The 23,029-nt window shown below is 35.5% G+C and overlaps 1 protein-coding gene, 2 long non-coding RNA genes and 1 other non-coding gene across 5 annotated transcripts; 2 read left to right on the top strand and 2 right to left on the bottom strand.

Moving 5' to 3' along the window:
- Positions 1-4,127: 4,127 nt before the first annotated feature.
- TRNAL-CAG lies at positions 4,128-4,208 on the bottom strand. The gene has a single exon. It is a non-coding gene; the product is annotated as a tRNA-Leu (tRNA).
- Positions 4,209-4,265: 57 nt separating this feature from the next.
- On the top strand, positions 4,266-11,199 carry LOC114580403. The gene is made up of 3 exons (XR_003701784.1): positions 4,266-4,545; positions 10,797-11,002; positions 11,078-11,199. It is a non-coding gene; the product is annotated as an uncharacterized LOC114580403 (long non-coding RNA).
- LOC110114298 (protein FEZ-like) lies at positions 10,945-15,580 on the bottom strand. Of its 2 annotated transcripts, none has more exons than XM_020847135.2 (3): positions 12,997-15,580; positions 11,910-12,214; positions 10,945-11,818 (listed from the first exon to the last, which is right to left on the bottom strand). In XM_020847135.2, exons 1-3 carry the CDS (start codon positions 13,175-13,177, stop codon positions 11,108-11,110), a joined length of 1,197 nt encoding a protein of 398 aa, XP_020702794.1. In that variant the 5' UTR covers positions 13,178-15,580; the 3' UTR covers positions 10,945-11,107. The 2 variants fall into 2 exon arrangements, with proteins under 2 accessions (XP_020702794.1, XP_020702795.1); XM_020847136.2 differs by lacking the exon at positions 12,997-15,580 and adding an exon at positions 12,826-12,989.
- On the top strand, positions 11,704-21,201 carry LOC114580404. Its single transcript, XR_003701785.1, has 3 exons — positions 11,704-11,842; positions 12,034-12,262; positions 20,834-21,201. It is a non-coding gene; the product is annotated as an uncharacterized LOC114580404 (long non-coding RNA).
- The last annotated feature ends 1,828 nt before the right edge of the window (positions 21,202-23,029 follow it).

Below are 23,029 nucleotides of genomic sequence, written 5' to 3'. Positions count from 1 at the left end.
CCCCACTGAAGATGAACAATTTGAAGAGGAGCTCTCTTCCTCTTCGAGAACTGAGGTTGTGATTTCCTCGAAGCTTTCGAATCATAAAGCCTCCTCTTCCTCCTCTAAAGCTACTTCCCCTCCTAAAAAAGCCAAAACCAAATCGACCAAGAAGGAAACTCCACAAATAATCCATGTCCCTTCCTCCTATTGGTGCTTGGAACGTTAGAGGGTTTAACAAACCGGGCAAAGTGAAGATGTGCAAAGACCTTATCTCTATGTTTAATCTGAAGTTGATTTGTATTTTAGAAGCTAAAATTAATCCTGATGCTCTTGCTGACGCTTGGTTTAATTTTTCTCATTCGCTGTTTGATAATGAGAATTGCTGTCATAATTTTAGTCTTTCCTCTCCTGGCCGCATCTGGGTAAAATGGGATTCCTCTTCTTTACTCTTTAATCCCACCTTTATCTCTTCACAGATCATTCATGGTTCTATAAATACGGGTTGGTTGCCCCCTTTTCATTTAACGATTATTTATGCTTCTAATTCTATTGAGGAAAGGAAGGAGTTACGAAAAAAAAATTGGAGCTCCTCCAATTATTTGTCTAACTGCATTTTGGAACTTAATAATCATCAAGCTCTTTGCTTAGATTATATTCAAAGGGATCCTATGAGCATGGAATTGAATTACAGACTTAAGAATATTAATGAGCAGCTTGCTTCTGCCCAAGTTGCTTGGTCTTCCTGGATCTCTCAAAGAGCTAAGGCTTACTGGCTCTCCCAAGGGGAGGATGATCTTGGCTTTCTATTTGCCAAGATTAGAGCTAGGAATAATAGAAACATGATTAATGAACTTGCCTCTCCTTCTGGTCTTCTTACCACGCACTCTGAGATTGCTATGGCTCTTGTAGATCATTTTCAATCTCTCTTCAATGCTCCGGCACCTTCTCTTGAGAACTCTTACAACATCCCTGCAGGCAATACTATTCCTTCCCATGATTTGGCTTCTTTAACTACCCCAATTACCAATGATGAAATCAAAAAGGTGGTGTTTGGGGGGGGGGGGTTGCTTCCTCTACTCCTGGCCCGGATGGATTTTCTTTTGCTTTTTATCAGAAAACTTGACTTATTTTTGGATTCAAGCTCTGCTCTGCTGTTAAGCATTTCTTCTCCACTGGGCTTATGCCTAGAGGGGCCAAATCTACTGTCATCACTCTCATTCCTAAGGGTACTCACTCTAACTCTATCTCTGATTATCATCCTATTTCTTTATGTAATGTTTTTTACAAGATTGTTGCCAAGATCATTGCTAATAGAATGAAGCCCATCTTACCCTTAATCATTAACAAAAGCCAATCTGGTTTTGTTGCTAAGAGAAGCTCTACAGATTACATCATCCTTGCCTCTGAGATTCTCAGGGATTTTAAAAGTAACAGGGGTTCCTTCTATGCTAAATTAGATGTGAAAAAAGCTTTTGACTCAGTCTCTCGCTCCTTCCTGTTTCATAGACTCCTTCAAAAAGGTTTCCCTATCACCTTTGTTAAGTGGATTAAGGGGTGCATTTCTGATGTTCATTTCTCTGTCTCTGTTAATGGGGTGTTGGAAGGCTTCTTTAACTCTACTTCGGGGCTGAGGCAGGGATGTCCTTTATCTCCTCTCTTATTATGTATTGCCATGGATGCTCTCTCCTCCTCTCTGAAAAATAATCAAGTCTCCCATTTTCAAGGTATTAGCAATAATAGATGTAACTTGAGCCACCTGATGTATGCTGATGATCTTTTGGTTTTTGGGGAGGCCTCCAGGGGTAATACTCTTGCTCTTAATGATACTCTGCAGTATTTCTCTAAGGCTACGGGCCTCTTTATCAACACCAATAAGAGCACTATGTTATTTTCCAAGAATCTCAATGCAAGCTTTGCTTCTTCTCTGGCTGGGTGCCTTGGCATTACTAAAGTGGTTGAGTTCATCACATATTTAGGCTTGCCTATTTCTGCTGGCAGACTTAAACTCTCTCATTTTCAACCTCTGCTCGATAAAATTGCTGTGCTTTTAGATGGTTGGAAGGTTAAATTCCTCTCTTTTGCGGGTAGAGTGCAGTTTTTAAAGTTTACAATTTATAATACAATTGCTTACTAGATCCGTGGAAGTATTATACCTAAAGCTTGTTGCAAATCTATTAGTAAAATGTGTGCCAAATTTCTGTTTTTTGGCAACATAAAAGACAAGAAATTACATCTTATTTCTTGGAATACTGTGGCTGTTCCTAAATGCAAGGGTGGTCTTGGCTTGCCCAGTTTTGATTCCCTCTACCACAACTTGGCATGCTCGTTCCTTTTTAGGATGTATAATACGGACAATTTATTGGGTTTTTGGTTTAGGGAGAAGTTTTGCTCTCCCTGGAAACCTTCCCCCCCTTATGCTTCCAAATTTTGGAAAATGTGCTGTCTTAAAGCTGCTGAAATCAGGGGATCCATTACCTTGGCTGTGCATTGCAATAGTGATTTTTCCTTTTTTGGGACCCGTGGTGTAACAAAAAAGCCATTTCTGAGGCTTCCTGTCCTTACAGTTTCTCCAATTTGAAGCTTTCTGATGTTACTACTCTAAATTCTTGGAATTTGCCGATGGGCCTGCCTGTGGATATTGTTTCTAAGATCATGTTGGTGGTTTTTGGTTCTTTGCCTCAGAACATTAACTGGGATGGAGTGGTCTATCCTGCTCCTCAGATTTTCTCTAAGGTTTTTTTTCTATCATCTGGATGATGTTGGTTGGGCTAAATTCATTTGGCATAAGGGGTATGCGCTGAGATATGCGTCCTATGCCTGGATGGCTATTCATAGAAAGCTTAAAACTACTGATCTCCTAATTTTTAGAGGAATTCCGGTTTCCTCTTCTTGCTCCTTCTGTGCTTCTAACCGGGAAAGCCATTCTCATTTGTATTTTGAATGTGATTTTTCTTTTAGGATCTTTACCACCCTTTTGCCTTCTTTGGGGAATTTTTATCTGAGGCCCAACCTTTATCAGGTTTACAAATTCTTGAGCAATGTTAGGGTGTTTAGCAGTTTTGACTCTCATTTCTGCTATCTTACTATCTATGTGATTGTTTACTGGATTTGGAGAGAACGTAATGGCAGGAGATTTTCCGCTTTGAGGAAAAGTCATGCTGAGCTGTTGGCAGTGATTATTCATGCTATTTGAGCAAAAGCTATTAAGTGGAAGCATTATGATAAGCTCAAAGTTAAATTCAAAGAGAATCTGGAATGAGGTTGTGTTTTTCTGTCATGGTTGGCCCATTGGTGTTGTTTGTTGATTTTGTGCTGGTTACTGCCGAGACCCTCTGTCCCTTCGATGTGCCTCTATTGTGCTGGCTGGACGATGATGAAGCTCCCGCTTGATAGACCCTTGGACGGCCTTTGAGCAACCAGGGCTCTATCTAACCTCTTTTATTATTTCCCGAGTCCAGTCTGGCTTGCCTGGGAGCTGGGTTTTGCTATCTTTTTGTGCAGGTTTGGGATTTCTGGAGCTGACAACGTGAACCTGGGACCTTGCTTAAAGCTTGCTGTTGGCGGATTTGGCCTGCTTGGATTTTTGGATTCAAGATTTTTGTTCTTACTACCTTTTTGGCTCTTTAATTGTTTTGTTGAAAAGTTAAGGGTGGTATAGTTGGGGTTTTTTATCATTTTGTCCTTCATAAGATTTTGTTGTTCTTATGTTGGAGTTTTACTTGTATTCTCTTTTACTTGTAACCTTCTCTTTATAGTTATATGGGATTTGGCCCCAAAATTTCCAAAAAAAAAAAAACCATAAAAAATGGAAATTATATAGATAGAAAATTAATGTGAATTTTATTAGGTCTTCCTAAATAATAATTTCAATTTATAAATATCCATCTAATTTATGTAAAACATATAACTATTTTTATTTTGAAAGTTTGAATTTTTTTTTATTTTCATTTCTTCCTTCAAAAGCACGTAAAAGTGAACTACTATTTACATTGGAAAGTGAAACTGTTTTATTAATTTATAACATTGGAAAGAATGTCCTCCCTGCATTACGTACTTATTTATTGTGATAAAAAAATGATTATAAGATTTTCTCACTGCATTACGTACTTAATTTATTTTGATAATTAAAAAGGATTGTAAAAGATTGTCAAGAATGGGATTCGAACCCATGCCCTTTCGGACCAGTACCTGAAACTGGCGCCTTAGACCAACTCGGCCATCTTGACCCACTGTCATATTTTTGCATAGCTGGTTATTTATCTGTTAAAAACATATTCCCTCAAGTACGAGCGCGCCATAGTGCTTGACCGAAGATCGAGGGATTCATTCAAAGGAGATTCTGACATAATGGCTCGAGTTAAGTGAACTCCGCAATCCAAAGTCCCAGCGGCGCTCAAGAACTAATGCCTCCGTTGCAATCCAGCTCCTCATCAACTTGCCCCAGGCTTCCAGCCAACTTCAAGACGGCGTCCATGTGCTCGACCAAATTCCCCACCAAAATCCCACAGCTTAAAACGTTTCGATGTTCAGCTTCACTTACATCGCTTTCACTCCATCCTGAAGGTTTGATTTGCATCCCTGATTTATGAGTATTTTTTTCTCCGCAGGCTTGAGGTTTTGATCTGTTTGCTTTTCTTTTGTGTGTGTAATCCGGTTCCCACCAATTGGATGTGGTATTAAATGTCTCTATGAAATCACATTTGAGAAAGTTAGAATATTTTTGGCGGTAAAGTGAGAGTGTTTAGTATCTTAAATTTGTACGAAGATTCAGCATATAGACTGATAAAAGAATAGTTGCAAGAGACATTAGAAAATTTAATTGAAAAACTAAAAAAGGTAAAAAAAATATTGGGCTTGGCTCAGTTGAAATAATTATATCTATGTATGTTGTCGATTAGAAAATATGCAGTTCTTTATGATTGAGGAAGGCGTTGATGACACTAATTTTAAAACATTAATTCGGTAGTAAAAGCTATAACTATAAGGTCTTGAAGTATTGGAGTTTTCTTTAAGAGATGGTTTACCATATGTTCGATCATTCTTCTTTGAATATAGGTGACCAGAGGCTCTGACTTTATAGGCGATGACGTGTGTCGATGTTATTGGCGACTACATATGATCGACTAAGTCAATAGGCATGAGTGTTGCAGTCAATGACATGTATAGGCCTTATAGGCGATGATGTGTATAGATGTTGTTGACGATGGTGGGCGATGAAGTTGGAGGGCATTGGTGTAGTTGAGTGATGAAGATATTTTTCTCATACAACTCGAAGAAAGAACAACATTGTTTAATGCCTTGGTCTTCCAAATATCTACCGTGATAACCATCAAACCTTAAGGTGATAGACTTACTACTATAAATTCTTTTATTAAACAAGGGCAAAAGTTTTCTTCAAAAGCCATTCTATGATGCTACTACTAAAAAGAAAAAAAATTCATCAAAGAAAAAATACTGGAAATTACATGAAAAGCCCCAATTTTGGTGGAAACAGAGAAGGCCACGTAAAAGATTAATTGAAGTCAAAAGTACTATAAATTATCTTGTTGAATTCTTTCCCATAAATTGCTTTCTCTTAAAAATTTCTCCAAAAATCTTCTAATGCATTGCCCATGTCTACATCCATAAGTTGATCCTAGCGCTCTCAACTGTACATTTATTGGATACTGTTCTAATAAAAAAGGATACACGTGTCATTATCTTACCAGACAAAAAATTCTTACTTCAAAAGCTATCACCTTTAATGAGGTGTGAAGTTTTTTCAATCAATCTCATCTTCAGAGGGAGAACTCTCAATTAGAAGATAAATTTGATAAAACCTTATCTTAACATTATTATAATACAAACTCTATTGTACCCCTTCAAATCTATACATGAAGGAATTGACTCGATCAAAATCTCTAGCAAGCACAAGACTAGGAATTATTATCAGGTAATAATGATCAACTTATTAGTACACAATATACTTTATATCCCATCTTCTATTATGTATCTTTTAAAAAAAAAAGTATGCTAAAAAATCTTAAGACTTTCTTAGAAATTTTAGCTTTAATTGATTACAATACTCAAACTCTATTCGAGACACTTGAAAATAAAAATTGTAAGGATGTAATGAAATAAGAGATAATGCTCTGATTTTTTCTTTTCACTTGGGAGATCATTGAACTATCAAAAGGAAAGAAAATTATAAAATAATAATAATTTTCTTCTATAAAATATAAAGCAGATGAAAGCTTGGAATGATATAAAGCGAGATTGGTAGCCAAAAGATATACTCAATTCTATGAAATTGACTACCAAAAAATTTTCCCCTACTATGAAAATAAATGCAATTCACATTTTAACTTATCTTACAATCAATCATACATGGTCCATGCATCAATATGATATAATCAATGCTTTACTATATTAGAATATTAAAGAAGAAGTCTATATAAATCCACTACCTAGATTTAGTAGTTCTTTCACAAATAATAAAGTGTGTAAATTAAAAAAAGTTTTTTATAGACTTAAATAACTTTGAGAGAATAATTTCAAAGATTTACAAAATTCTTGAATGAAGTTGGATGCAAACAAAGATAAGAAGATCATATCATCTTCATGAAACACTCCAATGATGATAAAATCTTTATTTTCATAATATATGTTGAAAATATAATTAATTTAAGTGGTGACAAAAGAGAAGAATATATACTAGAAAAAAGATTGATGAAAAATTTGAGATAAAAAATTTGGGCAAACTCAAATGCTACTTGGGAATAGAAGTTGTTCAATTCAAATAATGAATGGGCAAATGACTACAGTACAACGCCATGCCACCGATCCGTAACATCCCTACGAGCGGACAGAAGACGTGTATGAGCATCCAAATGGAACGCTGCATTCAAATGGCGGTCGCCCGCATAGCTGACCGACATCAAAATATTCCAAAAATGCCCCCTCACATATACTGTAATATGTATGCATATAGGCACACCAAAATGCACGTATAACTGTAAAACCCGCATGGGCCCCGACGAGCATTTTGTAAGAACACACGTAACGTCTAGGGATGCTGCGCTGGTTAATAAATTTGAACCCGATCCTCCTAAGCAGATAAATAGGAGTCGTCAAGGTTCAACAAATAATTATAAAATGCCCCCACACAACCCGTATGGGCCCTAACGAGCGTGTCATGGGTATACATGTGATATTTAGGGATGCTGCACTGGTCAATAAATGAACATAGTTTGAACCCAATTCTTCTATAAGGATATATAGGAGTTGACATGGCTCGAACTATCAAATAGATATATGGTCAAGGTGTCAATCAGAATATCTATTTTATACATTCGTATAAGGCCTTCAAGGCATATGAATAGAGAAATTCATCAACAAAGACATAAGGCCTATAAAATCGGATCCTCTGTTGACAAACTAACAGAGTCGACAAGGTTCAATGAACAAAATGAAATTCTTGAAATGACCCTAAACACTGCGATTATGGCCGCGTTGAATGAAAATCTCAACCGAAGGAATTAACTCCGACCATTTCAAATGGCTCCAAACTTTCACAAAATTTAAATTCCTACAAAAATATAAATGACTTTAATGCCACCATGATGATGACCGTGTTGAATACAAATCTCAACCGGAGGGGTCTATTCCAAATAATTGAAAATGACACTCAATTCCCAAATGCCTATGAAATCCAAAACTCTAAAAGTACTCAAAATTCAAAATATTTAAAATTGAAATAATCCATCAAAACACTTAATACAAAATCCACCCACCCTTTGCAACAGTTTGCCGGGGTGGACAAATTGAAATTTACTTCAACTCACATAAAGCTAATGCCTAGTCAAAAATATTACTAGGATCTATTCTCAAATAATTTAGTGCTAATAAGGACGTGGTACGTGTCCTCTGACCGAGAGTTTTGCCGTCAAATAACACTGCAGGATAAACCATTATGACCTAGGGCCCTCTGAACTGAGTGGTTTTGTTGCCAAATATCACTACTAAATTACGGTTATGAACAAAATCAATACGTTCCTTAGTGGCATCAAATCCTTGAAATATGAATCAATATGATATGATCGATGGGGCATAAAGCCTTCTGTTAGCTAAGGTTGATTTAAAATTTTCCACTTAGACAAACATTCACCCCAAGTCTAAAAGGTACCTCTGGACGAAGCAACCTATGGCTGCCGACAATAATCCTTCTATAAGGTTGGGTTGACTACCTCCTTTAACTAAGTAGACCAGGGACCACGATGACCCGAGATGACGGAACCATGAGATATTGATCGAGCCAATCATCATCCATTTTAAGTGCAAGATGGTAAAATTTTCTATTTTAAATATTCAACTTCTAAGTATCTCAACCCATACTGCTACTATATGCATGATACTATGTATATATAGATACATTGTATATGATTGATGACTAACCTTAATCAAAAGTTCTTTCTCATTATCGGGCGGGACGTATCTGATTGACGACTAGCCTTAATCAAAAGTTCTCTCTCATTATCGGGAGGGGTAATTAACTATAGAGGCTTGCGCCTTTAGGAAACCAGAACTCATATCATAAAGTCCTCGCAAAATGAGGACAAAATCTCTGGGTAGAGTTTTATCTACAAACCCATCTATCTTCCCAAAATTTACCCCGGAACTTAATCCGTTAAAACTCCCCCGAGAAAAGCAGCAGGGGAGGCTGGGGCCGAATTTTTTGAGCCCACAATAGCATATAGTTCATCTTTTAACATTAGTAGTCAAATATCATTGAAAAATTTTATAACCTCCATTTTAAGCTTTTGTAGTAACCTTCATTTAGGACTTTATATTTGCCTCCCATTAAGAATTTGTGATGTCTAACAATCTTGAAAAATCAAAATCAAATTTAATCCACAATAGTTAATGAAAGACACCATACTTAACACATAGGCCACTTAATTACTATAATACCACCCCAAATAAAATAAGAAACAAAACAAATGTATATATAATTTTTAATTTACAAAAGGACCACAACCTCTAATACTATGTCAAAGAAGGGTCATGTAGGACATGGATGCCTAATGAGTTTCAATTTTTAAATTAGTACTATCAGATAATGATTATCAATGAGGAACGTCAAAGCTCTAGCCATGTTGAGCAATCTGATTCGATTAATGTCCTTACAAGAGGGGAGATCAAATGACTATGAAGACTGTTGTCAAATATCAGTGGCTAACTTAAGTTGAACATCACTCTTTGAATTGCATTATAGTTTGAATTGGTCGTTCTTCTTAGGAGGGGAGATTGGACAACCTAGAAGGCTGGCATTGCACGTTATTGGTTGATGTACATTGGACACACTCTTTAGTATGCGTTGATGACATTTGATGAGGAATGTTAGAAGTTAGGTGATGTTGAACAATCTGACTTAGTGGTTCTCCTTATAGGAGGGAATACTGGAAAACCCTGTGGTGGATGTCCATGGTTGATTGACATATATTGGGCATTATTTTTTTTGTGTGCTTTATGCAATGATTAAAAAGAAACGTCAAAGGTTGGGCGATGTTGGGTGTTTTGATTTGGTATTTCTCCTTATAGAATGGGACGTTTGAAAACCATGAAGCTGGGCATTGGACTTTGGTGCTTTAGAAGAGGTGGTCGAACAATAGGGAAGATGAGTGTTGTACATCGATGGTTGACAGAAGTGGATGTTAGCCATTTGTATGTGTCAGTTGACGGTCGAAGAGAAAAATTGGAGGATGTACAATTGGGCTATTTGACTCGATCTTTCTCTTTATGGAAGGGGTGATCAAACTATGTCTAACGTTAATAGTTAGTTAACGTCAAGTGATGGTGATGATGGGGGTCAATGTTGGGTGATGAATGGTATATGATTGTGGTGATGATGGGCGTCAACATTAATCAATGGCTAGCGTCTGGTGGTTGCAATAATAGGTGTAATCATTGATTGAAGACCAACATTGAGTGGTGGCAAGCAAAGCTCTAGGATTCTCTAAACATAAAAATTCTCTCCACCTAAACTCCACCTTGAATGCATAGAAATAAAGTCTATTTATAGATTTTTTAAGAAACATTTTGGTCATTTTTGCTAGAAAGTAGGATACTCCATCAGATGGTCTAAATTGATTCCCTTCATTCTATTTTTGTTTGGGCGTCTTAAATCGAGCCATCTTGGGCTCCTTGGTTTCGTCTCATCGAAATGCTCAATTTAACATAGGAACGTAAAATGCAAAACATATTTAATCCATGTAATAATCTCGAGAAAATTTTTATTGTATTTCTTAGTGATTGATTTCAACCTAGTTGGACTTATATCGATCATTGTTCATCTTATGGAGCCATGCTATATGGACTGCACGTTTGCTCATAACAGAGGTCAGATCTCGGAATCAGTTATTGGTTTTGGCCCCCACATAGCTCTCATGTGTAATTACAACTTTTTAAAACTGGATTTTCCATTTTGACATATGCAACAAGATACCCAAGGAGCATCCCAGTATCTGACAAGAAATTGATACTGACATGTGATTTCTTTAAAAGAATCTATGTTTATAATTGTCTGGCAAATTATGTTATCTGGTCAGGGACTTGAAATGTAGCTTTTCCGATAAGTATTGTTGTATTACAAAGACTGGATTTATTAGCAGATAAATTTCTAGGTAATTGATTTTCATAACTCCCCACATGGACGAAAATAAAAAGTTTGGAACTTTTATTAAACTCATAACCTCTTTTACTCTGTGGCGCCCGCACTTGCATCTCTAAAAGTTTTTGGTGTTTTCAGACGGAAAAATAACTTTTTTTTTATTCAGAATAACAAAGAAACATAGAACAAGGAGAGCTGGTATCAGCTCGTCTTCTACGCATTTCTATTTTGGTAGCCTGCAACCATCCACCGACCACTACGAAATAATTTAAGCAGAGGTATCTCAGAAACATAGAAATGAAGGTGCTGAGAAATAAAATGGAAATACATTTCCTTCTCAATCTGTTAGCTTTGCTGTTAACACGCTTTACAGTAAGTATATACATCAATTTATAGCTTTGTCTCCACATGCAATATGTCTATCCATGCTAACAGAAATGCTAACAGATGGACGGAGGCAACAAAATAACCTCAAATTTAAGTATCACTTTTGTTGGTAGAATAACCCGCTGAAATCTCACTTGGGAAAAACATAGAATCCCATGGAAGATTCGGTTTCCACTCATCAGAAGGATTTGGTTCTAGGTTGAAGGGCAAGTTCATAGTCCTCATATTTCCCAACTGATTATTACTAACGCACATACTACTTGTAGTCTTCTTGACCATCATAACTTCTTCTTCAATTCCCAAGTTCCTATAATCTTCTAAAGGAAAAGTAGCAGTGAATCCACTAGACTGCTGCGGCTGCCCAAAGTTTATGCTTGGAGAAGGTTTCTCCAGATCTCGAAGTACTGCAGCTGATACGTTGGGAAGCATGGAGGTCGCATCGATTGAAGGCTTGGAATCATTTGATGTTTCTTGAGGGGAGAACGTGAAGGTTGTGGGCATTTCAGGTGACAAACAGTTGATCCAGTTTATTGGCTTGAAGGTAGGAACATCCAAGGAAGGATAAGTTACTGCATTAGTATGCTGCTCGAAGCCACTGCTGCAACCAAACTGGATCAAAGAACCAATTTCTCTTGCGCATGAGATGTTCTCTGATCCAAATTGTGCAACATTTATAGCGTACGGTAGAGAAAACTTATGAAAATCTGTAGCTTCTGGCAGTGAAGCTACCCAGGAGTGAGAGAGTGCTCTATGTGCTGCGGTGTTTGTCTTCTTGAAGATCCTGCAAATGGCCCATGCTTCCTGATCATGAATAATAAATAATTAGTGAGTTTTTTCCTTCTCTCTGATCTATGACTAACAGATATAGAAGATGATCAGGTCTATAACTTACATTGGCTGGAATGAAATTCTTATCCATTGATCTTTTTGAAATCGAGTGATCATTGAGAGATGGTAGTCTGAACTCATGCATCATCCAATCCGTTTTGATCCCTTTTGCTGCTCTTCCCTTGTAGAAGACAAGAGATTTCTTCAGGCCTATGCATTTTACTCCCTCAGATGAATAGATAGGCCTGTCTGTTCCCGTGGCTTTCCAAAATCCTGCGCTGGTAACTCTGTTGGGCCTCGCACTGTTGCGGTATTTCCTATCCCTCGGACAGTAGAAGTACCATTCCTTCTCACCCGTTGTTGCCATCTCTGCTCACAAGCAAGCTAGCATTTAGCCTTTTTTTTTTTATTGAAAAGGTACGGTGAACATAATTTTATGAAATACTAATTCCATTAACCCTGTTTTATGTCATGCATTTGCTTTGAATACTGTTAATAGATAATGCATTTTATTTAGTTTCTTTAAACTTCATGTTGGTCAGTTTTTTATACTGTCTACGTTTTACCTTTGTGAATAGAGTTTTTTTAATTGGTTATGAAAGACATCTAAACTTATCTAAGGAGACACTAGTTTTACTCCACTACTTCGTTTGGTTCAGCCATGAAGCACATACATCATCTAAGCTTATCATTAGCTACCTTTTTTTTATAAAATGGCCTTATTAAATTGTCTGATATGAAAGTGACCCACAGAGCAGGCTACAGCTAGTGTTTGCATCAATTGCTTACATGTCTAGCCAGGCTATGAACTTGATGACTCCTAACAGATAAACATAACATTAAAGATGATGAAAAACAAAGAGAAACAGAAGTTCTCTATGAAACCAAAAGCTAGTGAAACCGGAAGGAGGAAACAAATGGATTAAAGGTAGCGAAAGCGAAGGATTAGGAAAGAAACTTTTAAAAGAAGAAAAGTTTACTTTGAACTTGAAGGAGTGAGAACACTGCTTGAACAAGTTCCCTAAACTGTAAGTGTTGTTAAAGAAGGAAGAAAAGAATCGCTTCAATAGGAAATTAAATTAATTTTTTCTTCTCAGGTATGTGATAATTTATCTGATATTATTGTACATTAATGAATAGTGATGGCTTACTCGGTAGGTCCCATGGATCGTATTTGTAGATATCCAGTTGCTTGATGAGCTCAATGGAAAGAGGCTTCTGCTGTATCTTTCTCCTCAGATAGAACCCTACCAACTCCTCATCCGTTGGATGAAATCGGAAACCTGGAAGCATGACCTCATCAACCTTATCCATATCATTATTCTCCTCCATGCCTCTAAACCTTCACTATGTACTCCAAAGGAACACCCAAACAAGCTCTAAATGCTTGTTTGGGTTTCAATGAAGCGTTAAACTAGTGGTGGGACTGTAAGCTTTGAGCTTAGGAGAATCTAGTAGATGGACTACAAATATCTGACTTGTGAAAATCCAAAACTAGGTGAGAACTTTCTTAACCTCAAAGATAGCACTTCAAGCTTTCTTCAAATAATGAATTCAAGCTATAAGCAAAAAGCAAGTGGTGATCTTTGTAGAAGACTCAAAATGAATTGACTCAGGACTAAGGAGAATCTCAAACAGAAGATTATTGCAAAATACAACATGTAGTAAGTTGTAAAAAAGAGACTCAATTTGCTACAAGGAAGATTTTTCCGTAAGGAACTCAGCAAATTATCTAGTAAATAAATGGCTTCACATGTGCTCCTCCTCCGAAGGCTTGGCTTATATTTTGCTTGAGCACTGCTCCTTATAATCATGATCTAACTGCTTAAGACGACTGCCAAGGTGGCATGTTAGAATTATTAATCTTATAGAAAGACTTATTTGACCCTTCGCATGAAACCATTGAACATTTTTTAAATCCAGTGAGGATAGTCTCAAAAAGACTACACGTTTAGCTTCATATAGGGGTTACCGACTCATTTTCCATTCTTGTATTATAATATTCACCCCATGGAATATTTCGAACAATTTTGAACGCAAATCCATTCTAGGCCGGCATCTAGGTAGGCCGTTACATTTTTTTATTTGGATGGCAACTGAACACTTTCCAATGCTACGAATAAGTCAAATATATGTATATTCAATCTCAAGATTCTGAAACTCCCTTGATCCGTTGAAAAATGAAAGCAAGTTTCTCCTTCTCTTTTCTAGTACATGCCCCTCTCTCGTCCATTTAAAGATTATTCTGTGTGGGCAACGGACGGTTCTTGTCCGGTATCGAGTGGTACCGTGCTCGGTACCGAGCACGGTACACTTTTAGGGTGACGTGTTGCATTTTTATTGGTCTCCACGACGTCCGGACTCCGCACAGAATAATTTGTTCAGTTTAAGACATTAGGTCATGTGGATTCCACAATACTAAATTCAAAAGAGAGGAAAAAAACCCTCATATTTTTCCTCACCAATGCGCGAGGACTCACATGCAATATCTTGTACACGATCATGTTCAAAGGATTGCCATGGAATTGCTCGACAGCAACTTGTTTTCTTTAATTAAGATGAGATTCTAAAAAATTTTGGATGTTTTTTCTTGACTCATATAGAAAGTACGCGGCATTCTTTTTTTGTTGGGAAAGACCTGTAAGCATGTAACAGAATGTGGAGCTTATTTGATTAGTTTATCATCTGAAGTCAATAGAAGGATAAGAAAGAATAGCTTCAACCAAATTATTCAGCTTCAATTATTTACATTTTGTTGTACTAAATAATTTAGACATGAGCTATAATATTCTTTAGGGAAAGCTTTAGAAAATATAATAATTAACAAGTCCGATAATGTTTGGAGAAGAAGGATTTTATAAAATTTTAAAATAAATAATTAAGTTTAATGAATGATGATATATGAATAATATTTCCATGTATCCCCAGGAGGGCATATGATCATATGACATGTTTAACCTGTTAATTAATTTACACTGTCATTGTAGAAATCAACTTCACCGTTTGAATTTATTTATCTCACCAGTACTTTTTAATGGATAATATGATTTTTAAGATGTCCCGTCAAAATATGACACTATTCATGTCTGGCATTAGTTAATTTCTTATTTATCTTTGGAATATTTAGCTGTGTAGTTAATGTCAATCGAAGTCCACCAGCTCATAATAGTATTTAAATGTCTTTTTCTTCGTTTTGCAGTGGGAAAGGAGAGAGTATTGTCCTAATTGCCTAATTGTTTTCACACCAATCACGTTTTATCTGATCTATGCAAATTCATTTCCCTACTTTTTTTCCAAAGGAAGTTCGAGTTTTTTTCTTTTTAATTTGAATGATTTGGATTAAATACGGCCATTTTTTGTGATTATTGATTTTGAACTTCGCTTGTTCTTTTAGATATCTATATTAACTGCTGTGCTGTGGAATTTTCTGAACTGTTCAAAAATACAACGTAGTTTGCATATACATTTTCCAATTCTAGAGAGAAAAGAACTTAAGCTATTCCATAAAATACCAAGTAACCTTTGAAAATATATGACACGTGAGAAGAAAGTAGGTTTGAGAGAAAAGTTAAAGAGCAGGGTCCACCAAGTCCCCTATCTATTGTCATGTTATAGCAATCTTTGGGACTTGCATTTGAAAAGAAAAATTGGATTAGGATATCACAAAATATATTTAAGATGAATTTTATATTTATTTAATTTGTTTTAACATGAGTGTATGATAGGAAACACTTGTAGATCTCAAATAACTCCTATCAATCTTTGGAAAATAGCTAGAATTCTTCACAAAAATTCATACAAAATCAAGAAAGCAGTAGATAATTTGTATTATTTGATGAAAGGGAAATAGAAAATACCAACATACAATTGATCCTCTATTCGAGGGGAGGATCTCTCTCTCCCAATTCTCTAGACGGTAGATGCCACTAGAGCCTAAACAAAACTTATGAGAGATCTCAAATTTCAGCCAAATTCAAGATGACCTAAACCTAGACAAACAAATTATTTAATGCATACATTCTAAAAAGAAATATCTAAACAATCTTTATATTCAAATTTCCCTTTTACATCCCTCTAAAAACTTTCCTATTCCAACTACTGGAGCCCACGGTTTGAGCGGCACATAGGGGAGGTGGACGAATTCCGCCTGTCTCCATGAGCCGGTCATGTATGGACCGGCTAGACCGGTCTAATAATACCCCCCTCCCAAAGACCCACCTGTTCCCTAAGGTGGAAGGATAACACTCTCCTCAATTTCCTTATCATCATAAACGGTGAGAACGTAAAGAGTTCAGTCCTTACACCTGTGCCCCGGTGTATACCTCTCGTCACATCTGAAACAGAGCCTTCACCCTCTTCTCCTGTAATGCCGTTTATGTTAGCTTCTTGAACTTGTCCCCAGGTCTTCCTCCTACAGTCTTCTCCTTCAAAGTCTCCCAAAGAGCATCCGAAGAGTATCTTAGCTGTCCCCCCCCCCCTTCAAAGAAAATGAAAATAGTTTTAAGCCTAATAACACCATCACTGATATCATTATACTTAAATGTTGTACATATTTATAGGAAACTAATTAAGTGTAAATTATGATCTTCAATAGGAGTTTCACCAAACTGGAAAATTTGAACTATCTGAATTATGAACGATTTTAATTCAAAATTATTAGCCTGAATAGTTGGTCTACTAATTCTCTGATGGGTTGACCCGGACCCGAATCGGGTCGGGTTCGGGTCCAGAAACCTGACTCGTTTTTAAAAACGGGTCGGGCTCAGGTTGACCCAAATAGTGCCGGGTCAGTTCCGGGTTCGACACGAACCCGACCCGCTGACCCGAATTGACACCCCTAATACTCCCTGAGAGGTCTAAAAATGATCTTGATCTAGCACTGGGTTAGACATGTTTACTTTTTTTTTTTCAAAATTTTGAGAGTATACTTTCTATATCATAATCAAATAAAAAAGGCTCCTTTCTTGATCCACAAAGCTTACAAGAATGAATAAACAACAACACAAAAATATAAAAAATGAGAAAAATAGAATACAAATACAAGTTGGTCTAAATATGAACTTATTTCAACAACACAGTTAAATTATAATATGCAAATTACTGTCCCAACAATGACGCCAAAATCCTATGGCAGTTGGGGCTTGTGTAGGTTATCAAGATTGACTCTATCTGAGCTTAGCTAGATGTGACATGCAAGATTTAAATATGATTATATTTTATTTGATATATCAATAATTAAATCCCATTTAAATATACGCAAGTATACGTGAAAAATTAAGTAATAAAGTGATGAAGTAGAGTGTCGAACCCACGAGGAAGAGTTATGCTTGCTTAGAATAAAATTATTACTGTTAACTCTAATTGCATAAGTTATACAATTGAAATAAAAATGATATTTTTAAGTTCGTACCACTAAATAAAAATAAGTAAAATAATTGAAACACATTTAATAAAATATTTTGGATTGATTTACGTAAATATTATATTTTTCCTAATGATACTCTTAATTTTAAATGTGAATCAGAGCATATGCATCCTTAGATCTTTATCGAGCTTGTAGGAGTGAAAATGGTATTTGTTGACCTCCTACAGTTTTAATATCTCTATTGAACGTAGAATATTCAAACATCCTCTGTTTAGGCATGCCAACATTCTATCTCAATACTCATGATTGTTCTTTCATTCCTCCATCTAGGTTATACATCATATTAAGTTTTAATTATACATATGGCCATTGCATGCATTAAATGAAGAACATGATATATTGAAAACATTCATACATTTTTTAGAGTACAAGAGTATACATTAGTACTTAATATGCTCTTTACATCATCAATCCAAAATAAGAGATCTAACTAGATATAAAAGAAATAACAAGCAAACTCATTTTCATTATATTCATAGAAGAATTAAGTACAAGAGAAGTAATGAAATTTTATCACTAGGAATGATCAAAGTTTCTTCTCTACACTCCTTCCTCCATTTATAGAGTTGCTTATACAACACAGGCTAAACTCTCTCAGAGATTGTATGATTTGTATCTTATACTTCCCTAGTCTCTCTTAGATTTTATTTTAAGAGAGTATTAGAGAAGTACATTGAAAATGCATTAAATTTTACTCAAGTGACTGAACTCCTTGCAAACAGAACTGAACATCTATTTATAAGAAAACACAAAAACGGCTTCAAGTGCTGCTGCACTTGACAGGGTGGCGCCATTGCACTTAAAATTAAACTAGCGCAATGACCAAATCTTATAGCTCCTTGCGCGTTTCAGTTGAAAACCTTAAAGCTCTATGGCCAAATCTTCCAGTTGTTGTGCCAAGCTGGTCGCCCACAACTTATCTAGGTTGCGATCATCATCACCTCATATCCAGTTAGTGCAATCCACCATCCCACTCGAACTCTAAGCTCTGATACCACTCTGACATAGGGAGTCTCGAAAGATGTGGCCACAACATCATAAGCCCAAATGAAAGAGAAGCAGAAACCTTCAAAGCATAAAAGACGTATATTGATACTTTTCTATTACATTTTTGTGTATAAATGCTTTAGAGTTTCTCTGGCTATAATAAGCTTAATAAGCAAAAAAGGTGAAATAGTACCTATAACTGTAAGAGGAATAAAGTGGCAGCACTATTGCTAGGATTATTAGATAATAAGTAATATGAAAATAATAAGTAATACAAATAAGGATATAGTCATATAGGTATCAATGACTGGGCTGATGCACCGCATCAATATATATACAGTCAAGGTATGAGCCAAACATAATCAAATAAGGCATTGTTTGTGTTTGACTCATTAAATATATGAGGTTGTAAAATTTGTTGATCTCAAGCAAATAACCGAGCCAAATGTGATTGAACATGAACAAGAAGTTTTCTTGATATGGCACTTTTTCTGATTGATAAATGCAAAAAATATGATCGAAATCTTTGCTAGTACCGTTTTGCCTTAGTTGCTTTATCTGTACTAGTTAACAACACGATTATATCAAGCTAGAACCAGTTTTAGGTCTCTATCCCATGTAGCAGACTAATCATTGGCGAAATATAAGATGTTAGTTCACTTGCAAACATGAAAGTTTGAGAGAGTTTCCTATAAATATTTAAAGGGAAAAGGGCCCATCAATGATATTTAAATCAATTTGGAGTTGATGCAAGCGTGTGAGCAATGGCATAACGAATTCCCATGACCAAGATTTCTCAGCCATGTCGGCCTAACAGAGAACAATCTGAGAACCTTCTAATTAATGATTTAAACCATAGGTATAATCCATCGAACTTTGGAACCCTAAATCCAATCCCAACTATATGAGTTCCCCCACCACATAAAATTAAAATAATTAAATTTGGACCTCGATTTCTGGCTCTTTATTGTCCCTTGGCTTAATGCTCGGACCCAGCTTGCGTGTGGACCAAGATAAAAAATGGTCAAACGATTCAAACTCACGCCAGCATGGGGGATCTCTCTTCCTCTTCTTCGGTTTCTTGATATGTGAACACCTCAAGCCCTTCACTGGCCAATAAGGTTGGAATAAGCATACCAAGCATGTAGTTTTCCTATGCACCTACTCTACTAGCTTGAATTCAGTTCTCATTATTACTAAAATATTTTCATTTCCTTGGTTGTTAAGCATGCAACCTTTCCTTTCCCTCCTTCAATGATCCTCTCTCTCTCTCTCTCTCTCTCCAGGAATCAAAATTTTCAAAAAAAAAAAAAGAAAAAAAAGTGATAAATGACAAAATGTGTGATGTTTGTGGGGCAAAAAAAATTATGTTAAGAACTATATAGTCACACCCTTATGGAGTGGATTTATAGCTAAAAAATGTATTGATGATCTAAAACTATTTAGTTTAGAATCACATGACCCAACTCTAATCCTTTTTAGTTCAAGCTATGTAGAAATTAAAAACATTTTCTAATTTTTCTTTGCTCACCTTTGATCCATATCATTGAAATATTGTCCATGCAAATACTACAATTCAATTCTTCATATTTGTGACTGAAGTTGCAATTAGGTGAGCAATATATATATATATATATACATAAAAAAAATTTCGCGCCCGAACCCATGCTAAGCGCCGGGGGGGAGTGTTAACTCCCTACACCCCCCAACGAGCTCGAGAAACTTAAGTTCTGAGGCAACAAAATAATCTAATTGATCAAAACAATTAGATTCTACACATAACAATCACAATATACATAATTATATATGCTTAATTCAAGCAGGCACGTGTTTAGACTTTACACCAACCATAAGACAGTCATCAAAACTCTATCAACTAGGGATGGAGTTAATGATTATTTATCATTAATTGTACAAAAAGAAATGAATACACATGCCCTCCATGGTTTCACTAAAGTCCATAAACCAATACAAGAATGCTTTCAAATCACTCGAACACTTCATTGGGGGCTTCTTTTCACTTTTAATAACTTCTTTATTTGGCAACAATACCAATCTCCATTTATCACACAATTTAATAACCGTACGCACTCTTCAATAAATTACTTCTAAAATAAGCAACCAAGTTTTTTTTTCAACCAAGTTATTATTATGATTATTATTATTTTTTACTTAAGGCTTTTTTTTTCAATTACTTAAATAAAAAATTATCATTTTGCACATATATTTCCTCTATGGTTTTATTAGAATCATAAAACCATCTTTTAGTAGATGAATCTGTATAAAAATATTTGGTATTTTTTGTGCTTGTTTAATTTTTTTTGCATTTGTTTACTTGTAATGATTAGAATTACATCATGAATCTATTCCCAATAGTAGATTATGATAATTTTATTTCATACAATACATTAATTGAGACTTCGTTTGGGACGGTTTTGTTACTGTTTCTTAATGCAACTTTTTAGTTAAAAAATTAATTAGAAAGTTACTGTAACAAACAGCAAGAAAGTCGTTCCAAACGAGGCCTGAATAACAGCTAGCTCTAATCTTTATCCTTATTATGATGAGCATAATAGTCCACCCTGGAAGCGCTTGGGGATGCAAAAGATGTTATTTGAAAGAGATGGGAGCTGGGACATAACTTCCAAGCCAAAAGACAAAATATTAGCTTGATTAAAGGTATGCATCTGTACAGCTGTAGGAGAACTACGTGCACATTCTTATATTATTATTATTATGCAACTTCAGCTATGTAACTGTGTGGAAGGCAAGAAAGCAGCTTTGTTTTTTAATTTTTTCTTGACTAATCTTGTCAGAAATCACCCACATATGCCATACAATATGTACAATCATCATGTTTCATTTGTGTCTGATATATGTTAGTTAGCTAATGCTATTTTTTTATATATATTTGAAATAAAATTATCATGCCATATTTGAATTCTTGTTTCTCTTCAATTTTTTTATTTTCTCTTTTGGAAACAATAATAAGTGTAGAAATCATATTTGTCTGAATCTGCTTTTTTCCCATTTTTAAATAAAATGCTATGTTTTTTTTTTTTTTCTTCGGAAGTATCTTTGAAGGTTCTTTCACTCATTTCCCTCTCTTTCAGGGGAAAAAAAAATTCAAATTTTAGTACAATCTATTGTTGATTATATGAATTATTTGATGAGCTTATGATGTATTTTGAAGTTAATGAGGTCCTTTGGAGGCTTGGATAATGATTTCGAAAATTTTGATTAAGTCTATGATTTGATATTTGATAGAATATTTTTTTGCTCCACAAAAATTCATAGCATAATTTTTTATACGTACATGAAGGAGCTACATGGATTTTTGATATGCCGCTGGATTACCCTGAACCAGCCCAACCGGCCTAAGGCCCGGTTCAGGTTTATAGGATGCAGAACTTGTCTACCTCCCTTGGTATTGCTCGCCAACATGGTGGGCCTCAACTTGTCAAATAATTTTCAAATTCAAAAGGAGTGGGCGGTTAGGTCTTGGGAGGGAGATTAGATTATGAAAGTGTTTGTATTAAGAGGGAAAAGATATTTAGGGAAGGGTTATGTTTTGATTGATTGGAATTAGAATTTCTTGACGACTTGGGCTCTAGACACTCTTGTCTAGAGATTTAATTGGGAGAGACGATCCTCTTCTCAAATTGATGATCTATTGTATCTTTGCTTTGTTCTTGTTTCCCTTTATTTCCTATAAGAGTTGCTATCGTTTGATTGTTCTTCCACTACGATTTCTTCGTTTTATCGATGTTTTTACCGATTATTGTTAGGTTTGCTTGCGAACTCAAGTAGACCCGATAAGATTACTTGCGAACTCAAGTATTTCCTATCAATTTTCTTATGTGGTTAAAGCGAGCAATGATGGTTATTATTACATTACAATATAAAGCAGTCTATAGAATTTAATGAATGAATTTAATCTAGGTAAGAAAACATTTTAGGTAGAACCAATGGTCCTGTTAGTAACTCTTGGGTGATTCTACCAATATAAGATAAATGATAAAACCTATGTGACTCACCTTGAACTATTTGAGAATTTGTATCCCATTTGACTAGCAAATATATATAGTGGGTCAATATTCCTTGGAGCAAAGCTGACCTACAAATTATTAATGGAATGATATATTATAGACCTTATTTTCACTATGATAGTTTTATCTTGATACATGAATTAATGCGTTACACTAAGCTTAAGTGGGTTATATCTCAATGACCCAAGGATTTTTCTGCCCACGAAAAGAGTATGAGATGAGTAATAATATTATTTATGTTCTAATTGTGTTGACTATCTCAACTAAACTTATTATTGAGGTTAGTTGCCTTTTAATTGATACTAAAACATCTATCTCTAGATCTTTTAACTGAGTACTAAAACATCTACATCTAGATCTTTCATATTGAGTATGGATCTATTCATGTTGATTATGTTAATCTTGTACCTGGATAAGCACTACTTAATATTTATCATAATAAGATCGATGCATCCAAAAGAATATGTCAAACTCAAGCGGTAAGCCGATGACTTATTAACCAAATAATTCATTCGTGGGAGCTTGTCTATCTACATTGTTAATAAGATCCCTTCTTACATTTAATCAAGCTATCAATATCAATTACATAAAGGTCTTAGATTCTTGCACTTGATGACATGATCAACATGATGGCAAAAGCAATTATCTTGTCAAAAAGCAATCTTAGGAGTGAATATCATAAAACTCATATTAGTGAGCTCTTATTGTTTGGTGCTTCAAGAA

The sequence above is a fragment of the Dendrobium catenatum genome, unplaced genomic scaffold (genome assembly GCF_001605985.2).
Source record: "Dendrobium catenatum unplaced genomic scaffold, ASM160598v2 fragScaff_scaffold_1016, whole genome shotgun sequence".
NCBI classification, from domain to species: domain Eukaryota; kingdom Viridiplantae; phylum Streptophyta; class Magnoliopsida; order Asparagales; family Orchidaceae; genus Dendrobium; species Dendrobium catenatum.
The sequence above is the reverse complement of the archived record's forward strand: the minus strand, read 5'-3'. Positions and strand labels throughout refer to the sequence as shown.